General features: G+C 45.3%; 2 protein-coding genes across 2 annotated transcripts; both read right to left on the bottom strand.

The window, feature by feature from the left end:
• Positions 1–752: 752 nt before the first annotated feature.
• On the bottom strand, positions 753–5,006 carry LOC101075762 (histamine H3 receptor). The gene is made up of 3 exons (XM_011614607.2): positions 4,461–5,006; positions 3,820–3,986; positions 753–2,215 (listed from the first exon to the last, which is right to left on the bottom strand). Exons 1-3 carry the CDS (start codon positions 4,696–4,698, stop codon positions 1,358–1,360), a joined length of 1,263 nt encoding a protein of 420 aa, XP_011612909.1. The 5' UTR covers positions 4,699–5,006; the 3' UTR covers positions 753–1,357.
• A 3,543-nt stretch (positions 5,007–8,549) lies between these two features.
• On the bottom strand, positions 8,550–23,849 carry impact (impact RWD domain protein). The gene is made up of 11 exons (XM_003973941.3): positions 23,668–23,849; positions 22,544–22,672; positions 22,397–22,449; positions 22,219–22,281; positions 22,026–22,111; positions 19,444–19,569; positions 19,262–19,356; positions 17,333–17,406; positions 16,783–16,873; positions 14,018–14,152; positions 8,550–8,819 (listed from the first exon to the last, which is right to left on the bottom strand). The coding sequence occupies exons 1-11, from the start codon at positions 23,710–23,712 to the stop codon at positions 8,760–8,762; spliced, it is 957 nt and encodes a 318-aa protein (XP_003973990.2). The 5' UTR covers positions 23,713–23,849; the 3' UTR covers positions 8,550–8,759.
• Between the last annotated feature and the right edge of the window lie 66 nt (positions 23,850–23,915).

Below are 23,915 nucleotides of genomic sequence, written 5' to 3'. Positions count from 1 at the left end.
TGAGGCGACACTAAAGGTGAACTGTAACTGTGATTACTTCCTTTTAAACGCACACTGGACTCCTAATGAATTATGGAATAGCGCTGTTGCAAATCATTTTGCATCTGAGAACATTAGATTTGGGTATCATTCCGAACATTCTTGGACTAAATTTCTGCATCCATTGTTTCAGTGTTAGAGGCACCGGCCTCAAAAAGAAACCAGCTGAGGATTTTTCCTCAATAGTTCAGTAAAATGAAGCAAAGAGCACGACCGGAACCTTTCAGGATCAGGTCTGAGGAGGTCCACGACAGAAGTGTTCAGAAGTGTACGCAGGTTTCTGTTTATTCTTTCTTTGGCTACAAACACAGGACACATTCTCGGTATAATTACATGTAGTCTGAGTGACACACAACCTGCAAGTATTGGAGGGGGAAAAATACAACCAGAACACAAGCAAATAGTTGCGTAGATATTTTTGTACAAAAGTTTAGTGCTGCTCTGGTGCAGCAACAAGGAGCCTTTTGTCAAGTGCAGCCTCAGCATTGGCAGGTTGCTCGATGATTCCCGCTGCCTTCCTGTGAGAGTAATAAAAACAAAAGTCTTCCATCAGATGCAGGTTATTCTCTTACTTTGAACTCCGAGGACTCCGAGCATTTGTCCTTCTATTGCTGCACGATGAAAAGCCTCCATTTGTAACGTGTCGCTTTGAAGACCAGCACAGGGAAAGGATGGGGGGGGAAGGGGGGGGGGGGGGCTTTTGTGCTCTGAAATTTAAAAAAAAGAAAAACATGCTTGTGTGCTGTGAAAAACTAGGAAACTTTGTAACGCTGGAAATCAAAGAGACCTTCCCTGGTCATCTGGGAAATCCGAGCTTAAAGTTTCTTTTTTTCTTCTACATCACAGCTGAATAACGGCTCCATCCGCCCCTCTTCCGGGCCAGGCAGACCATAATTTACAATGCAGGGCTTTGTTGATTAGAATACTATTGTATAGTAAATTATGGTCATTAAGTTGACTACAGAAGACATCGGTTCACAACCATCATCATATAAAAATAGGCTCAGGAAAAACAGGAGTCATGTGACTGTCAGCGGTCACTGGCGGAGAGGATTTAAAATAATAATTATAACAATAAATGGCAATTAAATCAGTTGTATAGAGTCTACTGCTTAACCTTCATCAAGTACATTACAATTATAGGTTCTTTTTAGAAACACTAGTGCTGTATTGCTGCCATGTGGTATGAAAGGATTAATCATTATTTAAAACTGGATATATGTTTTTCAGTTAGGATGGAAGAGCGGAATATGAATAAATCTCTTTACAGTGTGCGAACATTAAGTGCATTCATGTGTGGAAGTGCAATGGCGTTCATCTAACACGACTGGGCCTCGATCTGAGGCTGGACTGATTGTCTCTTGGGACACAGTATCTTGGAGAAAGCCCTCCGGAAGCTGCTGTGGCACAGCGGGTACAGGAAGGGGTTGATGGCGGAGTTCAGCCACAGGAGCCAGAAGGTTATCTCGTACCAGTAGTCGGCCACGCAGGTGCCGCTGCAGGCGGCGCGGATGATCATCAGGAGGGTGTAGGGGGCCCAGCAGATCCCAAAGATACACACGATGATGGCTAAAGACTTGGCGATCTTTTTGTCCCTGGACAGACGATATCTCTGCGCGCGGCGGTCGGGCACCGCGCCGGCGGCCGTGTGCTGGAACAGCCTGGAGTTTTTCCCATGGGGAGACGAGTTCTCCCTGTGAATAAAGAGCTGGCTGGAGTTTGGATCCCTGCTGGAGGGCAGGGACGGGGGATCGTCGTCCTCGATTACGGCGGAGATAGCAGTGGGCTCGCTGCACGACACCTTCCGTGTCTTCATGAAAAACACAGTCCAGACTCCAGCGTCTCTGGGCTTTTTACTGACGCCCTGCTCCCGGGCCTCATCCTCAGCAGAGGCGCCCCCGTCTTTATTCCTGCGATGGATGTTCAGGTAAATGCTCAGGTTGAAGAAGGCCACAGACACAAAGGGCGTGAAGAATTCAAAGGTAGACGCACTCAGCAGGAAGTACCAGGTGAAATAAAACTCGGCGTAGCACTCGTGTGGTGGGACAATGCTCCGGCCCACCACAGACTCCCAGAAGATGATGGCGGGGCCATAAAGGAGGAAGGCCAGCACCCAGACGGCGACCATCTTAAGCACAGCACGGCGGGTCATGTTCCTCTGCACTCGGTATTTAACCTGCGTCGAACCAGAGGAGCGTCACACACAGATGCATGCAAACACCGTTTCCTTTCAACCCCCCGGGAGCGACTCCCACACCGACGCGCTCGGTTCTGTTCAAACGTACGCCCCGTTTGTGCTGGACTGCCTCCAAGCAACAGAGACATGCCATAACGGAATCCACTGGCAGGTCCCCGCGTCACTGAAGCCGGGAGAAGAGGGACGGGAGAAGAGGAGGGAGGGAATACAGGGCCCAGCGCCAAACTCACTGACAACACAAGATGATGAAAGAGACATCTGGTTTCCTGCTCACCGTGGCCTGCCACTCACTCCCTTCTCATTCCCATCCTCTTTTCTCTTCACCCCCCCCCCCCCAAACCCAAACTTCATCAGTCAGGCTCCGATCTCATCCACTCTCTCTCTCTCTCTCTCTCTCTAAATGGCTGTTTTGATCTTTTGTTTTCAGAATCAAGGATTAAAGCCCGGCACCGACATTGGGGGGGGGTTGACTATCAAACATCAACAGCAACAGCTGGGTCACTGTCAAACAATGGTGTTGCTAATTAGAACGCGGTTAAGGAGCAATTTCAACAAACCCACTTGTCGCGGTCAATAAATAATCCAATAGAGCCACTCTATTATGTGAATAGGCAATTTTACTGTGGCATCGTGGTGGGCAGTGATAAAGAAAGACCACTCCGATTTCAATTTGTGAATGAAAGAAAAGCAACTTCTCAATTTATGGACAAATATTTCGTGAATGGATTTGGCAAGAGGGGGCAGTCCGCAGGCAAACCCAACAAGACGTTCCAGCTGCCGCATGTCAGACATGCGTGAGGGGCGAGATCTCATTTTGTTGCAGCGCAAAGTCAAGGAAAGGACGCCTTCAAAATAATGCCAATATTGCTGATTGATTTGTTAAAAATGGAGCTCTAAAACGACCCCGCATTTCCATGCAGCTCGGGTTCCTCCTTCCACAAACGTCTAAATAAATATATATGTCAAACCAGAGCCCAGATGAAAGGATGATTATTTATATTTCAGAGAAGACAAATTACTGCGCAGAATGTGTAAATCTGACTCATTTTGCACATCTGTGTGTGTGTGTGTGTGTGTGTGTGTGTGTGTGTGTGTGAGAGAGAGAGAGAGAGAGAGAGAGTACTTGCTACATATCGAGTACCAAAATATGCATTCTATCAGCAAATTGAGGACTTATTTTGGGAGGTAGATGGTCCCCACAATTTCCAAGGACTGTTTGAGGGTTGTTGAGGTTAGAGTTTAGGGTTTAGGTCAGGGTCAGGTCTGCAGGGTTGATTGCGATAATTAGGATTAAGATGAAGAGCTGGCAAATATATTGTCGATGAACGTCCTCAGAAAAATTGAAGTATGAGGATGTGTGTGTGTGTGTTTTGATGTTTAGTTGCCAAATATGGCCTTGCAAAATCGCAATATCCCCTTTTAACCTGTTAAAAGGTGATATGATGATACCGGAGTTAAGATGTGAATATCAATGAGACCACTGCAGAACCAGTGACACCCCCCCCCCCCCCCCCCCCCATTTCACAGATGTGTGTTTGAAGTGTGCGGAGCGTGCGTACGGCGCGTGCACAAGTTGTACTCACGGCTCTGGTCACTGACAGGAAGCGGTCGTAACTAATAAGGACAATGTTGAAGACTGACGCAGAGCAGAGCAGGTAGTCCATGACCAGCCACACCTTGCAGAGACCCTTACCCAGCATCCAGCGGCCTGTCAGGCTGTACGGGATGTACACCGGGATGCAGAAAGCACCTGTAAAACACACACACCCACACACACACACACACACACACACACACACACAAGCAGACTGCATGATGATTACACATTTAGACCCCTTCAGACTCTCCTGACACGTCCGTCTGTGACACCCTTTCAGATGTGACAAAAAAAGATGGTCGTTATTTCAGCCAGCCTGTCAGCAGACGGGACCAGAATTTGGCAAGAAGCGGCTGCATTGTTTCATTCAGGAGGAAGACCACTGCAGAAAGACAATGGTGGGTGTGAATGCATCGCACACACAAAAAGAAGACATACAACCCTCAAAGGTGATGTGTAAGACATTTTGAGGTCACGCTGTAGCCACTGATAAAGATTGGGTTACTGTAATGGAATTGAATGGAGAGGAGAGCAGTGGTTTTAGAAATGGAATTTCACCCACGAGGGAAACAAAAGAGCCAACTCTGGCGACTGACGGAGGGTATGATGAAGACAAAGGTTTCTCACCTACGAGAAAATCAGAAATGGCCAGATTAAGGAAGAAGTAGTTGCTCTGATTTCTCAGTGTTTTGTCCACCATGAAAGCCACGATGACCAGCGCGTTTCCAGCCACCACGACCACCACCAGCGTCACCATGAGGACCGATAAGATCACCGACAGGTAGCCAGGGAGGACAGTCCCAGCCTCAGACACCGTCGGAGTCAAGTTGCCGCTGGAGTTGGACTCCAGCATGTACGCGCCCATAGTTAATTAAAACGAAAAGTCATTGTAGAGCTTTTTTTCCTTTTACGCACCGACACGTCCAGCATGTCCAATTAGGCGCACGGACGTTCCGCTGCACTTTACCGAGGAGGTAAGCGCGACTGAGGGGCTGCCAGAGGCTGAAGACACTTTTCCAAAATCTTTCATTTTAATTCAGTCCCCAAAAAAGCTGTGTGTTCAGAAGAGACGGACTGAAAAGAAGTGGTAATTGCGGAGCGCAGCGGATCCTCTGCGCACTCTCTCCGCGGAGCAGCTTCATTTAACGGTGCTGCGCGTGCGAGTGCCGCGGAGCGCACAGCAGCTCACTCACGTGAATTCCGACATTCAACAAATCATCACATCCGGTCACGTTTCAAAATAAAGCTCCCAAAGCGCCGTTAGGGGAGTAGAGGTGACGCGTAGTGAAAACACTGAAGGTATCATACAGATTGAAAATCAAACGTGCGGCCTAATTAACTTTATACCCAAGGTGGTGAATTAAAACCACAAATTCCAACAAGAAAACCAAATAGTTTATTTCACCCGCATTTGTTTATACTTTGTTTTGAAATAGGAAAAGACTGCAGCCTTACTCAGATTATTTATGCTAACTTAAGGTTTTGCTTCTTTGTTCGTCCAAGTGTTAAAGAATCCACAAAGAGAAGCTGCCGCTCCCGATACAGGGAATTAATATGTATATTTACACGACATCACAAACCGGACTCAGCCAGTCACAATCACTTCTTTTGTTTACAATTTGCAGAAATGCATCACAATGAGGAAAATGATCGCATGACGATCGCTGACGTATTGAAATGTCAGATTCTAATTTTAATAATGATTGAGTAGTGATGGTCACCAGTCCATTAGAAATCCCTTTACAGGCCCACATCTGGGATTCAAACATGAAAGAGAATCAATCAGATGTGGTGAAAATATTTATTTGCTTTTACAGTGATGCTGTTTTGACCCCTGTGGAGTTGCCCGTCAGCTTCTCTCTGGGTCTTTCCTTCAGTTTAAAAAGTTGTAAAAATATTCTGGATGTTTGTGATTCCTCCTCCTGTATTATTGAACATGTGTTGCACTACTGGAGAACCACCGTGTTTGACAGAGAAAAGATGCTTTAAACCCCCAGCTGTTCTCCTCACTCATTCAGTCATTCAGCTCCTGGGAGGGTGCAGCTGCTCCTCCTGCTGCACGGTCGGCGTGTGTGAACCGCAGGAGGAGCTCTGTGTGGCTGAAGGAGGTGCAGCTCTGTGTGGCTGAAGGAGGTGCAGCTCTGTGTGGCTGAAGGAGGTGCAGCTCTGTGTGGGTGAAGGAGGTGCAGCTCTGTGTGGGTGAAGGAGGTGCAGCTCTGTGTGGCCGAAGGAGGTGCAGCTCTGTGTGGGTGAAGGAGGTGCAGCTCTGTGTGGCTGAAGGAGGTGCAGCTCTGTGTGGGTGAAGGAGGTGCAGCTCTGTGTGGGTGAAGGAGGTGCAGCTCTGTGTGGCCGAAGGAGGTGCAGCTCTGTGTGGGTGAAGGAGGTGCAGCTCTGTGTGGGTGAAGGAGGTGCAGCTCTGTGTGGCCGAAGGAGGTGCAGCTCTGTGTGGGTGAAGGAGGTGCAGCTCTGTGTGGCCGAAGGAGGTGCAGCTCTGTGTGGCTGAAGGAGGTGCAGCTCTGTGTGGCTGAAGGAGGTGCAGCTCTGTGTGGGTGAAGGAGGTGCAGCTCTGTGTGGGTGAAGGAGGTGCAGCTCTGTGTGGCCGAAGGAGGTGCAGCTCTGTGTGGGTGAAGGAGGTGCAGCTCTGTGTGGCTGAAGGAGGTGCAGCTCTGTGTGGGTGAAGGAGGTGCAGCTCTGTGTGGGTGAAGGAGGTGCAGCTCTGTGTGGCCGAAGGAGGTGCAGCTCTGTGTGGGTGAAGGAGGTGCAGCTCTGTGTGGGTGAAGGAGGTGCAGCTCTGTGTGGCCGAAGGAGGTGCAGCTCTGTGTGGGTGAAGGAGGTGCAGCTCTGTGTGGGTGAAGGAGGTGCAGCTCTGTGTGGCCGAAGGAGGTGCAGCTCTGTGTGGCCGAAGGAGGTGCAGCTCGCCGTGATTGTCACCTCCTGATTGTCGACCCTGACAATGATCCTTCTGCCTCCTCCAGTCATCTTCAGATGTCACCGAGCGCTTCTGTTGCCTTCAGAACTTTACTCGACTCTGTTCCAAATCTTCGGCGGCGTTGAAACAACGCCGTTCTTTTATTAATCTGGAGACGCGCCAAAGTGAAAACGGAAATTCTTTTTCATGTTTGTGGAGCCGCTGAAGTTTGGCTCCAGACGCCTCTGATCTTTGAAGTGGTTCCTCGCGTCTCCGCGGACACGCTGCTCTCTTCGAACGTCGCCGTCACGCCTTTTTACCAAAGTTTTTTCTGGGTTCTCTTCGGTCCGCCGCATGTTATTTGACAGTCGGAGATCCGATAACCGTCGGAGATATGAGACATTCATACTGTATTATGTAGATGAGCTGCGCTGTGCTTCCTTGCAGGATGCTGCAGGGCGGTTGGCAGCCTCCGCAAACACTTTTCCATCACTGCTGAGGGAATTATTGCACATTATAGCCAATTATTCTTATCATCTCCAGGTTTTTCCTTGGCACCTTTATTTGCACCTCAAATTCTCCCACCATTGTATTACCAGATGGTCTTACAGTCTTCACATAAGGCGTATTTTTCTTCACACTGGTGCCCAATTTGGTGAAGAAAATTTCAATATTTTATAGGGTAAATAGAAATTGACTGCAGCTCCTCATCCTCTACCCCTGACCGGTCATCAGCAGGAAGGTCAGCCTGATCCTGCCCGGTTTTCATCGCCACTCATGCTGATTTCGACAGATCTGGGGTCGGTTTTAGGGTCTCTGGAAAACACCTGGCCTTGATTGTTGTAGATGATGTAAAATACAACAAAATCCAAACATTCACTGACATTGTTGCACAGTTGTAGTCTCCAGGCGTGTCGGATGCTGAAGTTCAAAAATTGCCTAAGTGGGGTAATTATTCTCTTCAACCTGGAGTGTGAATGTACCTCCATTGGTTCTTTGAACTCCCTCAAAAACACGATTAATGGTTTAAATGACGGTTTGAGCGAGATGGCGGCTCGTCGGAGAGGGAGCCGGAATTCAAGTGAATTAACTGTAATCATTCTCCCCGGCTGAGACGAGCAGGCCGCTCCGCCAAATCTGGCGCCATTTGTGTCCTCGCTTAAATCAAGTATACTCACGGGAGCCGCCATCTGCTGCAGTCCTTCAGCGCTGAAGGGCACCGAAGAGTCCACTTTTGCTTTCACATCAGCACAGGTAGCAGAGGTGGAAACCGAACTCACACGTGCACAGATGAGCTGCGGGTATTTTTAGAAAGAGTTGCTGAAGCTGCCTGAAGCCGACCCCAGAGCGGTTAACATGCAGACCGCGTCCTCCAGGGAAGGAGCGTCTCCGAGAGGGAAAGGTGAGGCAGGAATTTAAAGGACGGGACCTGCTGTATAATATAAGAATTTCATTTTTTTTTTTTTTAAAAACAGCAGAAGGGAAACATTCAGGATCGTCGCAGGAAGCTGCACTAAGAGGTCACACAGCAACTTTTGGCATCAGTTCATGGCTGATAGGAAAACAGTGGTTTGATTTTGTGTTCATCAGTAACAAATATGTGATGGTGATGTTGCTGAAGCTGCAGCGAGGCCTCCAGTCAGCGTTTTAAAGACAAGAGAACATTTCTTCGGTGTGCTAACTATTGCATTTACAATTTAAAGAAAAAGAACTGTTTAATTCAGTTAGCTTCCAGGATATATGTGAAGCTTTACATAAAATTATGGAAATCCTTTTTTTTTGGCATTTAAAATAAAAACACAATTCAATTATATCTTAATAGATTTTATTTTAAATCCATTAAGCATAATAAAAGTGAAATGCAATAAAATTTTAGCATGAGCTCAATGTAAATCCTCCAATTATAGGATGCAAAATCATAGCAGATAAAAAGAAATTAATTCTTGGCAACTTAAAGGAAAACAATCTTAAACTGATGTGATTTTGTTTCAAAAACCTCCAAGTTCTTCTTCTGAAGTTCACTTTGTTCTCTTGTTTTTTGGCCTCCTGCTCTTCCCTCCTGCTTTGCTGGATTCATCCTGTGAAACAATCAGAGAAGAAACAGACCATAAATCGCCTCATATTAGCGCTCCCCGCGCTGCTGCCAAGCTTTTCCCACCGCATTCAATATTTGAGAGTCGTTTGATGACACGCTTTCCCCCGAACTCCTGCCGGGCCTGCCTGCCTCGCTGAGATGTGCCAACAACGCCGTTGTGATTGACGTGCGCCGTGCTGCTTTAATGTATTCTGATAATTGCATCAAGCGGAACGCTGCATCCATAGGTATCCTTTTGCCGAGCAAAAACTCTGCTAATTTAAAACCCAGGTCTTCAAACACGCAAACATAAAAGACCTTTGTGTTCCACGCGGAGCAACAACGGCTCCTGAGAAGAATCGTCAGGGTTTAGATGGAGTCGGGGAGGCATTATTGTTTTGAGCAGTGGTGGAAAAACAGCAACAAACGTCACATTTGATCATCTCATCAGAGAATCGTGTTCATCGAATATTGATTTTCACTTGTTCCGAACCATTTCATCTGGAAACGTCTGACCTGACAAACGAAGTCGTTGCCTCTTCTGCGCTTTTACGGTTGGCACATATTAATGAAAACCAGACGCAGCGGCCTGGATGCCAGCGTCACTGCGGCTGCTGACAAACGTGGGGGCGTGGAGGTTTGATGAGTTGGGTCTGGTTTTCTGACAGGAGAACCGGCGCTTTGAAAAAGTCAATCAGCCTAATCATTATTCAGGGAGAATGGTTTCATCAGGACTGAACCTGCCCGCACTGAACAAACATGTCTGTGACAGGAAGCTAGCAAATTTAGCTGACCTGCGCTGGCTCACTGTGTGCCAACAGTCCGAGAGCGTCAGAAATGAAGTTAAAAAGTAGCTGCTTTTCCGGTTTGTTTTCTTTATATCCCTTTTGGGGTTGCAGGGTAGCCTATCCCAGCTGAATATGAGCCAAAGCAGGGCATCCCTGTATCATTGGCTAGCTCAGCCAAGGTCCTATGTGAGCATTTTACTGGTTTGCTATTTTGCTCATAGGTACATCAGCGGTGCTCTGAGGGTGTCCTGACACCTCCGCCTGCTACCAGAACATCTTCAAAGTTTTGTCCGACCGAGAACCCTCCGCTTCACAGCCCAGCCCCCCAAGAGGAACCTTCGTAGTCGACGCCGACCTCGCCATGACCCAACGCACCCGAATAGAGATGATACTTTTACAAGCGTCTTCAATCATATCACTCACAGTTTTAGTTGGGCTGCAATGAAAAGGGAAAAATGAATCACGGTGCCCTTGAAGACACACACAGTTGTGACTAATCCAGCAAACTCTTGTGGAGGTAAAGACATAAATAAACATGCTGCGCGGCAGAAAGACTGACAGTTGAGACCTGGCATGCTAAACGGCTACAGCATATTCCGTTTGTACACCGTTTAGCAGCAGCAGCGGGTGCAAGATAGGATGCTAAATTATACTTATTTCTTAAGTTGTGCTGTAATTTTAGTTCCACTTGTAGGCAGACAGGACCTGCAATATCAAGGGCAGCATGTGCAGTGTAACCATGGTGACGGTCGATCGCTGTTATCATTCAGTGCAATTATCTTGAGTTGTAACATTTTGTTTAATGGCGGAGCTTTTAGTTCTGCAGCTCACTGCGGGCGGCCTTTATTCTGACCAAGGCAGGCGCACTGGAGGTCACATGGGGCTGGGGAGGACAGACGCGGGCTCGGAAACCATTAAGGGCCATTAATGAGACGGGATAGGGGAGGCCGGCGAGTGCGACCTCGCTGAACCCGCTGATGATTTTGGATCGTGGCTTCGTAAAGAGCACAATATAAACATAGCTACGGTGACATTAACCACGGGTGACGTGACTGTGAGGCATCCAGGCTCAGAAGACACAAGTTTACGGTTTGTGTGCCCACACCAGATACTCTTTGGTGGAAAATGCCACAACGGTTGTGTAGTAAAGGCGTAGATGTATTTCAGATCAAGTGTTTGCTCACTTGGCATCGCAGCCCATCTGCTTGGCTGTCTGAAGGCTGCAGGAGGCAGCGACGCAGCACTGACGACCCTCTGACAAATCAGCACTCTGCAGAGGTTACGGCAAGATGGTGCGAAAATCAGCTGAGGAGAAGTCCTCATAGGAAGTCTCAGCTCTGTAGTCTAGTTTTTTAAATCACAGTGATAAGTGCTTAAATTCTCATCTTTGATCTTTTTCTCATTTGCAAAGTTGATTCTATAAAACAGCTTTTCAGGCCACCACTTTGATGCTGCTCCCAGGTGACGCCACAAGGGGGCAGTGCCCTTCTCACCTCTAGGTGAACGGTTTGGGGGCGTGGCCACGTCTCATCTACCTTCAGGCGAACGTCTGGATTTTAGATGTAAATTCTTGGTATGAGAGGATTTGCTTTAATCTACATGTGGCTGCAGATCAATCGCAGCCTCACTGGAGGAACTTTTGACATGACACATGAAAGACTTGAAAGGAGACTGGACCTGTCTTCAGACTCCAAGAGCCTGGAGACGCGTTTGATCTCCAGGTAATGTGTGGTGCAGACTTCAAATACCTTCAATTTCCCTAATCTGACAGGTCCTGAAAATTTAGAGAGGACTGACAAGTGGCCTGTGTTATTAGAATAAATGCACAGCGTGTGTCTCTGCTTGGACAACAGGTCAGGAGAGCACCAGTGTTGGGACCCGTACTATACTGGGTGGTTCTTACACATGTGAATTAGATGTGGAAGAAACACTTTACATGTTTATAATAGTTATAAATCCAGATTATTCTGGACTAATGATGGTTTGATTGATTTCTATAATTTATGAAATAAAATAAATTCCATTTTAGAGGAACAGAAACGCTGATGGTAACCATCAAGGCTCATCCTGCCTTCCGAGGCCAAGATGACTCCAAAAATCACGAGTGAAACAATGAAGTGACGTTGTGGTTCTGGCTGCACTCGCTGGTGTGTTGCAGCGACCCTAATGAAGTGAAGACTGCTGAATATTTCAACTGAATTAGAGTTACACCCTGGAATGAAAATGGAACACAGAGCGACACAGCAGGAGCTAACAGAGATGCTGCCCGCTGTTGGTTGCCCCTCCCCACCTTCACCCACTTCACCTGTGAAAGCGTTTGTTAGAGCAGCGACACTGAAGCTCAGTCAGATAGATGAGCTGAGGCAGCATCCACCAGGGGGGACAACAGAGACAAGACGGACCCCGTGCTGCTTTCTTTAACATCCGGGTAGTTGACACAGCAGGGTCGTTGCAGGGTCCAAGAATATTGGTAGGAAGAAGCGCACAGCGCCGCTATCCAGTCTGACCTGAGCGGGGCCTCGGCCACAGTGTGAATCCAGCACACGACAGGTTGCTTTACTAAATATTGGGTCTCTGTCGGGCAAATCGCTTTTAATTCATGCTCTCCTTATTGAGGGAAAAACATAGATTTATGTTTTTAACAGACACTAAATGAAAACAAAAGTGCAGCTGTACTTAGTGAACCAACTCCAGTTCTATCGGTGAAGCCAGCTAGTCAAAGAAAGGAGGTGGAGTAGCCGCTTTGTATATTGATATTTTAAATGCCTTTTCAGCCTGGATTAATGAGTGTGGAATGATACTTATGTGAGCAGTGAGTCTCCAGAGTCTCAGTCTTTGTGTTACTGGATCTGGGTGCTGCGTCCGATACAGTTGACCATAACGTACTGCTGGACAGACCTGAGGTTTCTGGCAGTGCATTGAATTGGTTTAAATTTTAAATGCAAGACAAGGACTACTTTGTGTCAACTGGTAACTGAGTAGGAAAAAAAATCACTTGTGGAGGTCCCCAAGGGTCCACATTAGGACCTCTTTTATTCAGCATCCACACGCTACCACTGGCCCAGCTTATGGATTATTATAACATCTTGTATCACAATAGTGCAAATGTCACACAACTGCATACAGCTAATGACCACAGCCCCTTATATCTGCTGAGCAAATGCATGAATGAAATCAACGACTGGATGTATCAGACGCTTTCACAGCTGATGTAATTGGGTTTGGCCACAAAAAGGAAAGGTTAGAAGTCAGTGGCCACTTTGACTCCAGGTCACTTCAGACAACAAATCCAGCCAAGAATTTTGAAGTAATTATGGACTCAGCCTTTAACAACCACATTAGAACAATAACAAACTCAAATTAATACCATCTGAAAAATATTGAAAGAATTAAAGGATTTCTAATTAAATAAGATTTTAGAAGGCTGGATTATTGAAACAGTGTGTTTGTGGGGTTTGGTTCAAAAAATGAGTCACACAGCAGCAGCACATCCAGAACGCTGCAGGCAGAGTCCTCACTGACACAAAGAGGTGCATCCTGTGCCTCCCCAGTGTAAATCACTGCACTGGCTGCCCATTTGTCAACGAGTCATCTTCAAAATCACTACTTTTTTATAAAGCACTGAAAGGTGTTGTGCCTGCATACATTTCAAATTTATTTATTTGGAGAACATGAAACCTCCAGATCCTTCAGGCCTTCAGAAGAGGCTCACTCAGGGGTTCCAAAGTCCCAAACAAAGCGAAGCATCTTTTAGTTACTACGCTCCTCACTTGTGGAACAAGCTTCCTGGATGCCTGGGGACTGCTCTCACAGGTCAAACTACATTACCAGTACATTCCTTCTCTTATTTTAACTGGTTTAATAAAACCTTTGTTACTTTTTCTTGCTATTCTGATCAAATGTATCTCAGTTTTTATGTTATAGCTTGTGTCTGAAAAATGGTTGTAAACTTGCCTCGACTTACACTTAATATAACTGTTTATTCAAGCCCCAAACAAGTTGGCGTAGCTGTGAGCTGAGTACGTTTTCTTTTTTGGGGGGGTTAAAATTTGCGGCTGCTGCTCATCTTCTCCGAGCCCGTGTCACCTATTATTTCTGTTTTCTGTAAGAGCTAAAGTTTGACACGGTTGGCTAACACTGCAAACTGTATTCTGCTGACACATCCAAGCACACCATAAACATGTCCATCAGGATGCCTGGAGACTCTAAATTGCCCCTCAGTGTGAGTGAAAGTTGTGTGAGGCCTGTCCAGGGTCTATTCTTGCCCCCCTGCGGGGACAGATTAGGGACGTGCTGTGGTAAATCCAATATGTGCAGGAGTTCCAGCCTGCAGGAGATCAGGTGTTTCTGAGTTTCATAAATTTGACGGCCTCAATAGAAGCTGAAAGCGTGACTCCTCAGAGGGCCGTCTCACCGTGGAAGCAGCGTATCCTTCCTCCACCAGTATGTTTCTAGCACAATTGTTGATGTGCTTGAAGCGGTCCGGACCCAACAAGATCCCTCCGTACCATCGGGACACAACCACCATGACGTTGCGCACGTCCAGAATCTGTCAGGAGAGACAAAAGCGAGACGCACGTGAGGTCGGTGTGAATTGGAGGGTGCCAGGAGGGACGCCGGGCGACCATGCTTCGTGGTGGGTGCAGTGCGGGGGGTTTGTATGCGAGCAGCATGTGTAGATCTGATCCTGGCAAGTCCAAATGGAGGCTCATTTCCTGTCTGCAGTCAAATGGCGCTAAAACTACATAAACACATAATAGGCGTCTTTAAAGGTGCCCGTATATTCACAACATAGTCATGACAGGGGCCATTTTACAGCATTTTATGCATTTATTGAGGAGAAGGCGCTCTGTCGTATCTCTTGAGATCTGGTGGTGAGAAGATGGAGGGGCTATTCTCATTTTTCGGGGGGGAATGGGGGGGGGGTTCTAGGATGATCAGTTTTTACCAATAACAGCTACTGATTAAACCAATTAGCTTCAAGTGCTGCTCTCAGGCACAGACGCCCCAATCACATTTTGACATTCATTTACTGATGAAAGGGTAAAGGTCCTCCGAGCACCACCGCTAATAAAAAAAGACGCAGTCGCTCTTCTGATGGGACCGGTCCCCTCCGGACACTATATTATTAATCAGGCACTCGTTTTAAAATTATAATTCTGAAGTCAGTAGCGGGGGGGGGGGGGGGGGGGGGATCTGAAAGAGACAAAAAGAAGCAGGTGCAATGTGATGGAGGAGAAATGCATGATGATCACTATGATGGCAAAAGAAGGATCATCAGGCTGTCTGATGCTATCACAGGGACTTCAAATGAGTTTTCCTTAACGCTAGCAGAGATCGACGTGGGTTAGATAAAGCGATAATAATTAAGCGATAATTAAGGTTCAGTTCATGCTCATCGCTATGTCAGCCTGGTCTATATTTACTAATTTACAGAACTTCTGTTGACCTCACAGAGGTCAAGCATTTGTTCAAGTGCCGTTTTAGCCTCGTAAATGAGAACCGGCTGTGATTAGCGACGCTGTAAATCCTTCAACACTAGTGATAACGCTGAATCTGAAACCGTGAAGAGTACTTAGAAGAGTAGTAAACACAACGTACATGTTTATGACACTCTGAATGTAGGGGATCATTTAAGTGATACAGATATGTAAAACCAATTTTAAAAAAACAGTTTTAAAAAGTGTGTTTTTAGCACACTTGTGGCATGCTTCATTTTTCATACACACTACAGCTGAGGGGAACAAATGAGCATCATGACCTGTTCTGTAATCCATCCTGGCCTCGTCAAACACTGCTGGGCTTCTAAAACCAACATCAATTAGACCTCATATCATTAGCTCCATGAAAGAACAATTCCAAACTGTCCATTTGATCAAAGTTAACGCCTGACATCCATTTTTTTTTTCTCAAAGCAGATTTACTACAGTGCGCACATTCATCATCTTGCATCAGGGGGAACAAATTGTTCATGTGTAGCAGCAGTTGCGTCTGTAATTCTGTGATGGATTTCAGCATCTGTCATCAGGCTGGAGGCTTGAGTGGGCTGCACAGATCGACAATTCCAGGACATTTCTTTTTACACTTGTTTGATTTAATCTCCCCTCTGCTGTTTGCTCTTTAGAAGTATGTTATTTATTTTTGTTAATCTTGTCGGGAAGGGGGGGTAAAAGGAAGATAACAGTCTGTGACACAGACGCCGAATCACTGAACCATATTCCCTCACAGGGTCACACTGGCACGGACATGAACGTATGAACTTTGATGCTGGGGAAGTGGCAGATGTCATGTGGAAGAGCTCTCACAGACTCTGAGGACGACGGCAGCACTGTGACTCAGCGCTCAGCTCTGATTATGCAGCATTTCTCTGTTGTTGCAAATCTGTCTTTTCAGCCTGCAAGAAACAAAAAGTGCGTGGCCAGTTGCACATTTCGGTGTGATGTGGGTGTGTGTGTGTATGAGCATGTGTGTGACTCACTCAAAGCCATCTGACAGCAGGGACCTGGCTGACATGGGTACAGATTAATAACTGTGTGAGATGACTGTTTTGAACTCTTAAGAGTGACAAAGTGGAAGATTACACTTCGTGTAATGTTTGCTACTCAGCTGTGGGCTTTTTCTCTGCGATCAGGAGACAATTAACCAAAAATTAAATCGCAGTAACCTCTTAATGAAAAATGATCTGCATAATAAAGTCTTGAATTTTCAATTTCTGGTCATTTCATACTGACTCCATGGACATTTGCTGCCATTACTTCCTCAAATATGACTTGTTGCTTTTCTTTGCTCAGCGTGACTGTCCGCTGTTGACAATCCAGGCTTTTCAGTTATAAATGCACCACATGACCACATGAGCAAAACACTAAACTTTAGACTTATTTTACAAGGTGCAATGGTGGAGAACATTGTTTTTTGGAGTTTGAATGCACCAAACAGAACAACATGAAAGAAAAGGAGTGAAATTACTGATAAGATAGAAGCATTCGTTTGAAAAAACCATTAAGTTTAGGTGAAATTGCAGTCGGCAGCAAACTCGTAACTGCAGTTATAAGTTATATCAAGTGAAAACAGGGTGGATATGAAAAGAAATAAGACTTTAATATCTAACGGAATGCTTCTGGAGTTAAGAACAGGTCACATAACGACCATAGGTGAGACTTTTATTAGTTGAATAATAACCTGCAGTAAATGGAGCAGCCTCCCTCCTGCAGCTGTTTCACCGTCATCTTCACAGTCCTGCAGGAAGCTGTGCTTGTCCTCGCAGTAAATCCTGCCGCAGAGAGAATCGTTAAGAGGAGTGGGGGTAGCGGTGGTCGCTCGTTATAGGCACACTGGGACATTTAGACACATGTGGAATTGTCAGTGTTTTTCATTTTTATTTTTTTTGGGATGGTCCAAATGTCAACAGTAATGACCACCTTGGCAGAGCTACATCATTAGCCAGTACTAAAAAAAACAACACTATCGCATGCACACGAGGAGAAAAAACACACTGAGAAACACAATTAGACATTTTTCACAGTGCAATGGGGAAAGTTGGCAGTTGCCCTGGTGCCTTTGTTGACCTTTAATGAAGAAATTGTTGGAGAACTGTGCCCTTTAGATGAGACAGACAGGCTAACCTAATGAGATCCACTAAACTCTGGAACTCACCGCAGCTGGAATCGTAAAGTCAGAGCATAAAGCAGATGTTAGATCGTGCTGTCATGGAGCTTTTGGCCTTACTGACCTGTATGCGTAAATATTATGAGTGGCACTGGCAATCTTCTTGTTTTCATACAGCTTCTCCAGGATCATTTTTACCTGCAACACGCACACACACACACAGGGGCAGACATTTTCACTTCACTTTTACAGGTTTTGAGTTTCCAGTAAACAACAATCTGCTGATAAAGACTTCTGCTTCACTTCAGCATGCTGAATTTAAACTGACCCAAAAAGTGGATGTGTGGATTTCAACACTCATGTAACAGCGAGACGGATCAGTCAGCTGTTTATGAAGGTAAATGACACTTCCTACAAAAGCCAGTTCTTGCTAATTATGCTAAGTAATAATTGATAATACAGTTTCTGGATGCATAATAAAAGCCTAGTCATCTTTAAAGTGTATTTCAGGTCTAATAGTTTATGTTTCCAAGGTTACCTCTTTTTGATCAGCATCATTAACAGTCATAACATGACTGCCTGCTTTATTCATGGAATTAAACATAGTGCTGATTAGCAAGTTTGTTTGATTCATTTAGTATCTTTGATTGTTTTGATTGATCGTGTCATTCAAAACCACTTGAGTGGTTCTGAATTATGTGAAGAGCTGCAGATGCCCAGTGGGGCCCACAGCCAATTAAATGTTAATTCAGGTCCTCGCACATGCTCACAACTGTTCCACATGTCGGAATCAGACAGAACATTTCTTTCTGCTTTGTGTTCTCAGAAGTCTGGTTAACTCGCGGCTCGACTCTAATCTCTGCCGGGCCGCTGACCTCAATTAGCCAGGTTCCTTACGTCAGCAGTAAATGAAAATGCTCCAGGTACGGAGTTCAGATCGGTTTGTGAGAAGAACCCCACTCCAGCAGAACAAATCCTCAATTACAATATTGAATTGTGTTCCGTTCTTCAGGTAGCAGTTCTTCCTGTACAGTTTGTCTCGATGAAAACGATGTTTGAAGCACTTTAGTAAAGTGGAAAATGTGGCAAAAAGCAGTGAAAGTAGGACTATTTTTGCTTTATTGTCTATCAGAACCCCCTGTTGTGGAACCAGCTTCCAGGTACGGGAAGTAATTCTACTCAGTAATTCTGTAGTTCCAGTCATTTTTCTAGACTTATTATACTTAGAAGACGGTCAACTAATTATTTGGGGTATCGTGTTAGCTCTGCCTCCATAGGCCGAGGCTGCCAGGGTGCAGCATCAGAGCCAAAGATGAACAGTATTAAAGCTAATTAAATATAAACCAGGTGATCTTGCATATCGAGGACCTCACACGTCTCCACTTCGGTGTAGACGGGAGGAAATTCAGAGCTAACGCACTCGCAGCTAATAGTTCACAGACACGATGCGTTGACTCAACAGTTCGCCTGAGAGACCTCGGGGAATCATCTCTGGGTGAAAGGAGAGGTCCGAGATAGAAATCTGTAGTTTCATTTGTTTGTGTCTCAGGTGTGGCGTGTTCCAACTGAAAGCATGCGTCTGTAAAATCTCAACATACTGTATGTTTAAAGGGATAATATACAATCACATCTGTCTAACAGACACATTCTCTTAAATGTCCCTCTAAAACTGATTAGGTTAAACTAGAAATTACTTAAATGTAGATCACTTAAAACAGAATGGAGATCTAATAACAACGTACCTGCACACAGCTGGTCTAACACAGAAATTAGTGTTTTTCTCATCCCGTTTGACTTTAGTTGAACCCAACACATGGTGTAATTGAAGCAGGTGGGAGACACTTTGGTTCATCTGCGCTCTGGAGGACAACTGTGTCTGCAGAACATCCCAGTGTTCCAAACAGGTGGAAGCTTTCAGGACACTTCTGTGTCTTTTAGAGGGCCGGGGTTACTGAATCACGCTGTAATCACCATCTTTCTCTGTCCCACCTGTCAGCTGGACGGCGTCTTCTCTAATATATCTTTAACCGGAGAGCAGCAACATGTGATTTACCTGTCTGGGAGACACCACAGGTGCTAAATGCGGCTGGAAAGTGCTGCGACGGTCCGTGATGGACTCTCCGTGTTTTATAGGCGGCAGCTCTTCGTCTAAGGAACAGAGATGCCGTCATTTCTGAGAAAAAGCCATTTAAAATTACAAACTTAACATCCAAACTGGACTGAGATCAGCTGTACCGTTGACACGCTCCGCGTACAGATGCGACTCCTCTGCGCTGTCGCTGAACGTCCTGATGTCCGGTACTTGGGTGTCGTCCTCCACGTCCTCCTCAGCAGTCATATTTACCTTTTCTGGCTGATCCACTGAAGCAGAACAGAGTCGACACATTACGAGCAGGAAAAAGTGCAAAAACGCAGTTGTCATCCAAGAAAACAGTCATTAAAGCAAATGACAAACAAAAAATGCCATTTTACAATGCAAATGATTTCAGCTGAAAGACATGATTTGTTGTTTTTTTTCCTCCTGCTTTGCAAACATTGTATTTGGTGGGAAAGCTGCTCCGGTCAAGTATTAACCGCATGCATATGCAGCATGATTAGAACCACCGACATTAAGGCGTGCCATTCAAAAAACACCCTAAAACCAACTGATACTGCGGGTTTTCATCAAACAAGTCTCTCTCAAACCTGTAATTAGAACCACATCATTTCCCTTTATGAAAAATAAGACATAGACATATTAAAGCAACCATTAGTGCGCAAACATCGCAATAAACTACACACACTGCACACAAACTGCGGCATCAAATTCAAATTCCTGGATGCTCTGCAACAAAAATCTGGACACATGCTGGAATTTAATTGGCCCATCCAGCCAGTAGCTTATACGCAACACAAGATGAGTTCTATTAAGATTAAAGCCATTAAGTATTAAAGAGTTCTCTGGTTTCAATACAAATGTTTCTGAAGTTCTTCCGTGGTAACGTTTTATGAAATGAATTCAAATATGAAACCGACTGAAATCTTTGTGCAGGTTCCTAAATGACTTTATGAATATTTCAAAAGCTCTTTATTGTATTTTAATTGAAAGTAAATGAGATTGTATATTTAACAAAACGTGATTTTTTTTTTTTTGTGCATTGCTTTCTGGTTCCCTCAAGCCACTTTATTGGCAGACCTATTATTTACTTTGCAGGCTGTTTCCGCTTGCCTCGCTCCCATGTTTGTTCCCTTTTCATTTCCTCTCCTGTGAAATGTGCATCTCCAAAGCTATCACTCTCCCCCTCTTTCATCTCTGGCCGTGCAATTTGAACAGGAATACGCCTCCTGTCCCACGTCTCCAAGCTTAAATGTCCCAGTTACACTTATTATCACATGAATTGTAGATAGGGGACAATCCCATGCCACACAACAAAGGGGAGGGCAGTTCATATTTTTCAGCCAAGTTGGCCAAAAGAGTCTGTCGGCCCTGATAATGGATGCCTGCGAGATTGGCTCCAGATAACCGTGCATGCTGACACTCGTAAAAAAAACTTTAATTCATCTATTCTGGCCCACTTCAAAAGATTCGGCCAAGGGAACACGGGGTATTACACAGATACTAATCTTAATTCAGGGCTGTCACTCAAACGCACAGACAGATGGGTTTTTCAGGCCGCAGCTGAACACCAGCCCACAGCAGCCACTTTTCCACCGCAGGAACTTTCCCCGGGAGCTAAAAAACCTGTGGAAGACTTCTTGATTCAACCACAGGAAGCCCCAGTACAGCTTTTATTGAAGGGGGATCTCAGGGTTATGTTCTAAGGACTCCGCCCAGAGCCAGCCTTTTATTTCAGCGGATGCTAACTTATCATTCAGATCCTGAAACACTTTACAGCAACAAAGGTGAGGACAGATTGTGCTCCAACTGGGCGCAGACCTTCAGGCAATCCTGACCTTCATGTGGAGGAGGAAGTCCAACAATGTCACTGCTTGAAATGCACAGCTACACCATAGCAGTGCATAAACCCAGAGATGACAAAGATGCTAAAATAAACACAGCAAAAACTGACTGCATTAGCCCAGTAATTTAGCCATAAGTGGACATCTAAATAAACTATAAAGGTATCTTCTTGCATGCATGACTCTACACATAGCTTAAGTATGGAATTCTTCTGCCTGCAACACTGTTACAGGCCTCAAATTGACAGGTGTGTGTGAAATCCACTGCGATCAGTGCAGATGGATGGTGGATCTCTGCCTCCTCCCACTGTATAAAAGAATCAAGTCAGTATATTAGAGTGATGCCACGCTGCCCTGTTGGTGCTATTTGGAGGCAGATTCTGTCATTGATTTACCACTCAAATGCCAGCAGAGCTTTGATCTCGGTGGAGAAGACGCTTGGTTCTACTCCATTCAATAAGTGAATAAAAGCCGCTTGATCAATGTGGTGACATTTACCTAAAATGACACGGACCATTTTGGGGAAAATTGTATTAGACAAAATCATTGTTTCAAATAAAGCCGATGGGCCATCTGATACCACTGAAGAGGAGCTCCTGCAGCCAGATAATTGCATTTCTCTTTTAGGGACTGTAATATTTTCCATCTTTAAATATGCTAGTGGTAACATCAGGAGCACAGCAGTATCCATGTTGAAGAGGTTATGGAAATTATCCAGTGGGACTTATCTGAAGTCTTCAGCATGAGGCAGATTTTCTGAATGATGGTACAAAATGTTTATGCTGCGCGTGTCTGGACAGATCAAGCTATAAAATCCCAATCTATATGTAAAGCCTGTTGCAAAATGTGCCACTCAGATTAGTTTTCACACAGCCTACCAGTTTCTGCACTCTGGGATCTCTCAACAAGGAATTCTCTGACTTTTTCCACCCACAGATAGAGGATGCTCTCCCCCATGTTCTCCCTGTGAAAACAGGACAAACATGCAACGCAGAGAAGATGCATCGACAAACTGTACCAAGTATGCAAAAATAAGTCCACTGAAAAGCAGAAATTACAAGACGCACTCACACATAGAGGTCTTCCAGGCTGTTTGCCAGCTTGGCTCTCTCAGACCCTCGCAGCCATGCCGCACTACAAAGGCCCCAAACAAACGGGATTACTGAGCAAGAGGAGGAGTAGGTTTCTGAGTGGGAGGTTGTTTTATCACAACACTGCCTGATTAAATTTGAGAGGCAAATAGACTCACTTGATTTGGTAGATGGGGGGCGATGTGCTTGGATACTCGTGTGGGAGAATGATCTGATCGATAAGAAGAGGAAGAAAACCATCAACATTAGGTCAGATGGTGATGTCAGACACTTCTGATTAAAACGGACCCTTGCATTTCTTCTACCTGCAAGCACGCCGTCAGCTTCGGCTTCTCCAAGCCGTTGCATATTTTGATGCAAAAGATCCTGGCAGCTTCATCGATAACGCACCATTCCTCCCCATAAATGGAAGACAGGGCCTCGATCTCTTCGATCTAGATGAAGGCAAAAGGTGTTAACTGTGAATAAATGGACTGATTGTGGCCACCTGTCTCCACCACAAATCCCAGTTACATTTCACCGCTACACCAAAAGTAATGTATAAAAGTAAAAGTAAAGTATGAAAAGCACGAATTTGTGGTCATGGGTGTGACAGAGCACATGGGCTGCTTTGTTTCCCATCCTTGGGCCAAGTAGGATGAGCTGCTGTCTGGCTGCAGCTTCACAGGTTGTACAAAGATATAAAAACGTATATTGTGACCTTTTCCTAAGCCAAAAAATAGATGGCAAAGAAGAAGCCACATATGCATCTAGATTCTTGTGGCATAATTTTAATCCTTTTCACACAGGCACTCTGGGTGATCGCCATCTGTCCAATCACACAGGCAGCACGCAGAGGAAACTCTCTGCATCCCAAATAATCACAAATGCATGAGTGCTGAAGCAACATCTGTGGTCCGGGTGCATCCGACATGCTGTGGTACATGATTCAAATGATATAAAATAAACTGAGCGATGTATAATTTCTCTAACATTTTAAGCACAGTGACGTCAAACGTAAACACAATACATGTGAAGAAATAAAATTACTCACACTCCAGGAATGATACTGAGGGAATACAATTTCCCCCACAACAAATGTTTAATTAGTGTTTGTTTTGGTGTTAACTCCTGCACATCTATGGAATTTTGCATGCTGCTTTCGCAACTGCGATTTAAAGAGCAAAAGGACGTGTTAATGACTCCAAGCACCTCGGGAAAATCCTCATTGTTTGTGTGAGGTGGGGGGGAAGAGACTGGGTGAGTGAGTGACTGAGACACAATCTCAATCTTATTTGAGGATCTCCACTGAGGTGTGCACTGATGCATGTCTACCTTTTATTGTTGGTGGACCTTTGGACTCTTTAGTTACGCGCCCTGCAGGTCATAAAAAATACTACAGCACAAAAATGAAAACACAGCACAACTTTAGACAGGTTGTGTCGCTTACCTGAGCTTGAAGGTCTTCATTTTCCGTATTTATGGCATCTGCCATGTGCTCATTTTTTTCAGCAAGGACTTATAAACTAGAAAAATGCGAAAACACGTAAACTATTTGACAGGAAACATAATTTAGTTGGCCGTATGTTGAGCTCGAGCCGCTGAGAACGTGTAAAGAACATCCGGGGCTCACGTAATTGTACTTCCGGGTTCCGTCACACGCTGTCAAAAAAATTCTATCATTAAAGCCACTAAACA

This window comes from Takifugu rubripes, chromosome 20 (assembly GCF_901000725.2).
Source record: "Takifugu rubripes chromosome 20, fTakRub1.2, whole genome shotgun sequence".
Classification (NCBI taxonomy): Eukaryota; Metazoa; Chordata; class Actinopteri; order Tetraodontiformes; family Tetraodontidae; genus Takifugu; species Takifugu rubripes.
The sequence above is the reverse complement of the archived record's forward strand: the minus strand, read 5'-3'. Positions and strand labels throughout refer to the sequence as shown.

What these genes read in the sequence shown, in the direction of transcription:
- LOC101075762 (XM_011614607.2), bottom strand. Translation starts at nt 4,698, where the DNA reads ATGGGCGCGTACATGCTGGAGTCCAACTCCAGCGGCAACTTGACTCCG. An exon ending in CATTTCTGATTTTCTCGTAG is followed by an intron (nt 3,987 to 4,460) that starts GTGAGAAACCTT and finishes TGTGTTTTACAG; the next exon opens with GTGCTTTCTGCATCCCGGTG. An exon ending in TCCTGTCAGTGACCAGAGCC is followed by an intron (nt 2,216 to 3,819) that starts GTGAGTACAACT and finishes GGTTCGACGCAG; the next exon opens with GTTAAATACCGAGTGCAGAG.
- impact (XM_003973941.3), bottom strand. Translation starts at nt 23,712, where the DNA reads ATGGCAGATGCCATAAATACGGAAAATGAAGACCTTCAAGCTCAG. An exon ending in CATAATATTTACGCATACAG is followed by an intron (nt 16,874 to 17,332) that starts GTCAGTAAGGCC and finishes TCTCTGCGGCAG; the next exon opens with GATTTACTGCGAGGACAAGC. An exon ending in AAGGATACGCTGCTTCCACG is followed by an intron (nt 8,820 to 14,017) that starts GTGAGACGGCCC and finishes ATTGTTTCACAG; the next exon opens with GATGAATCCAGCAAAGCAGG.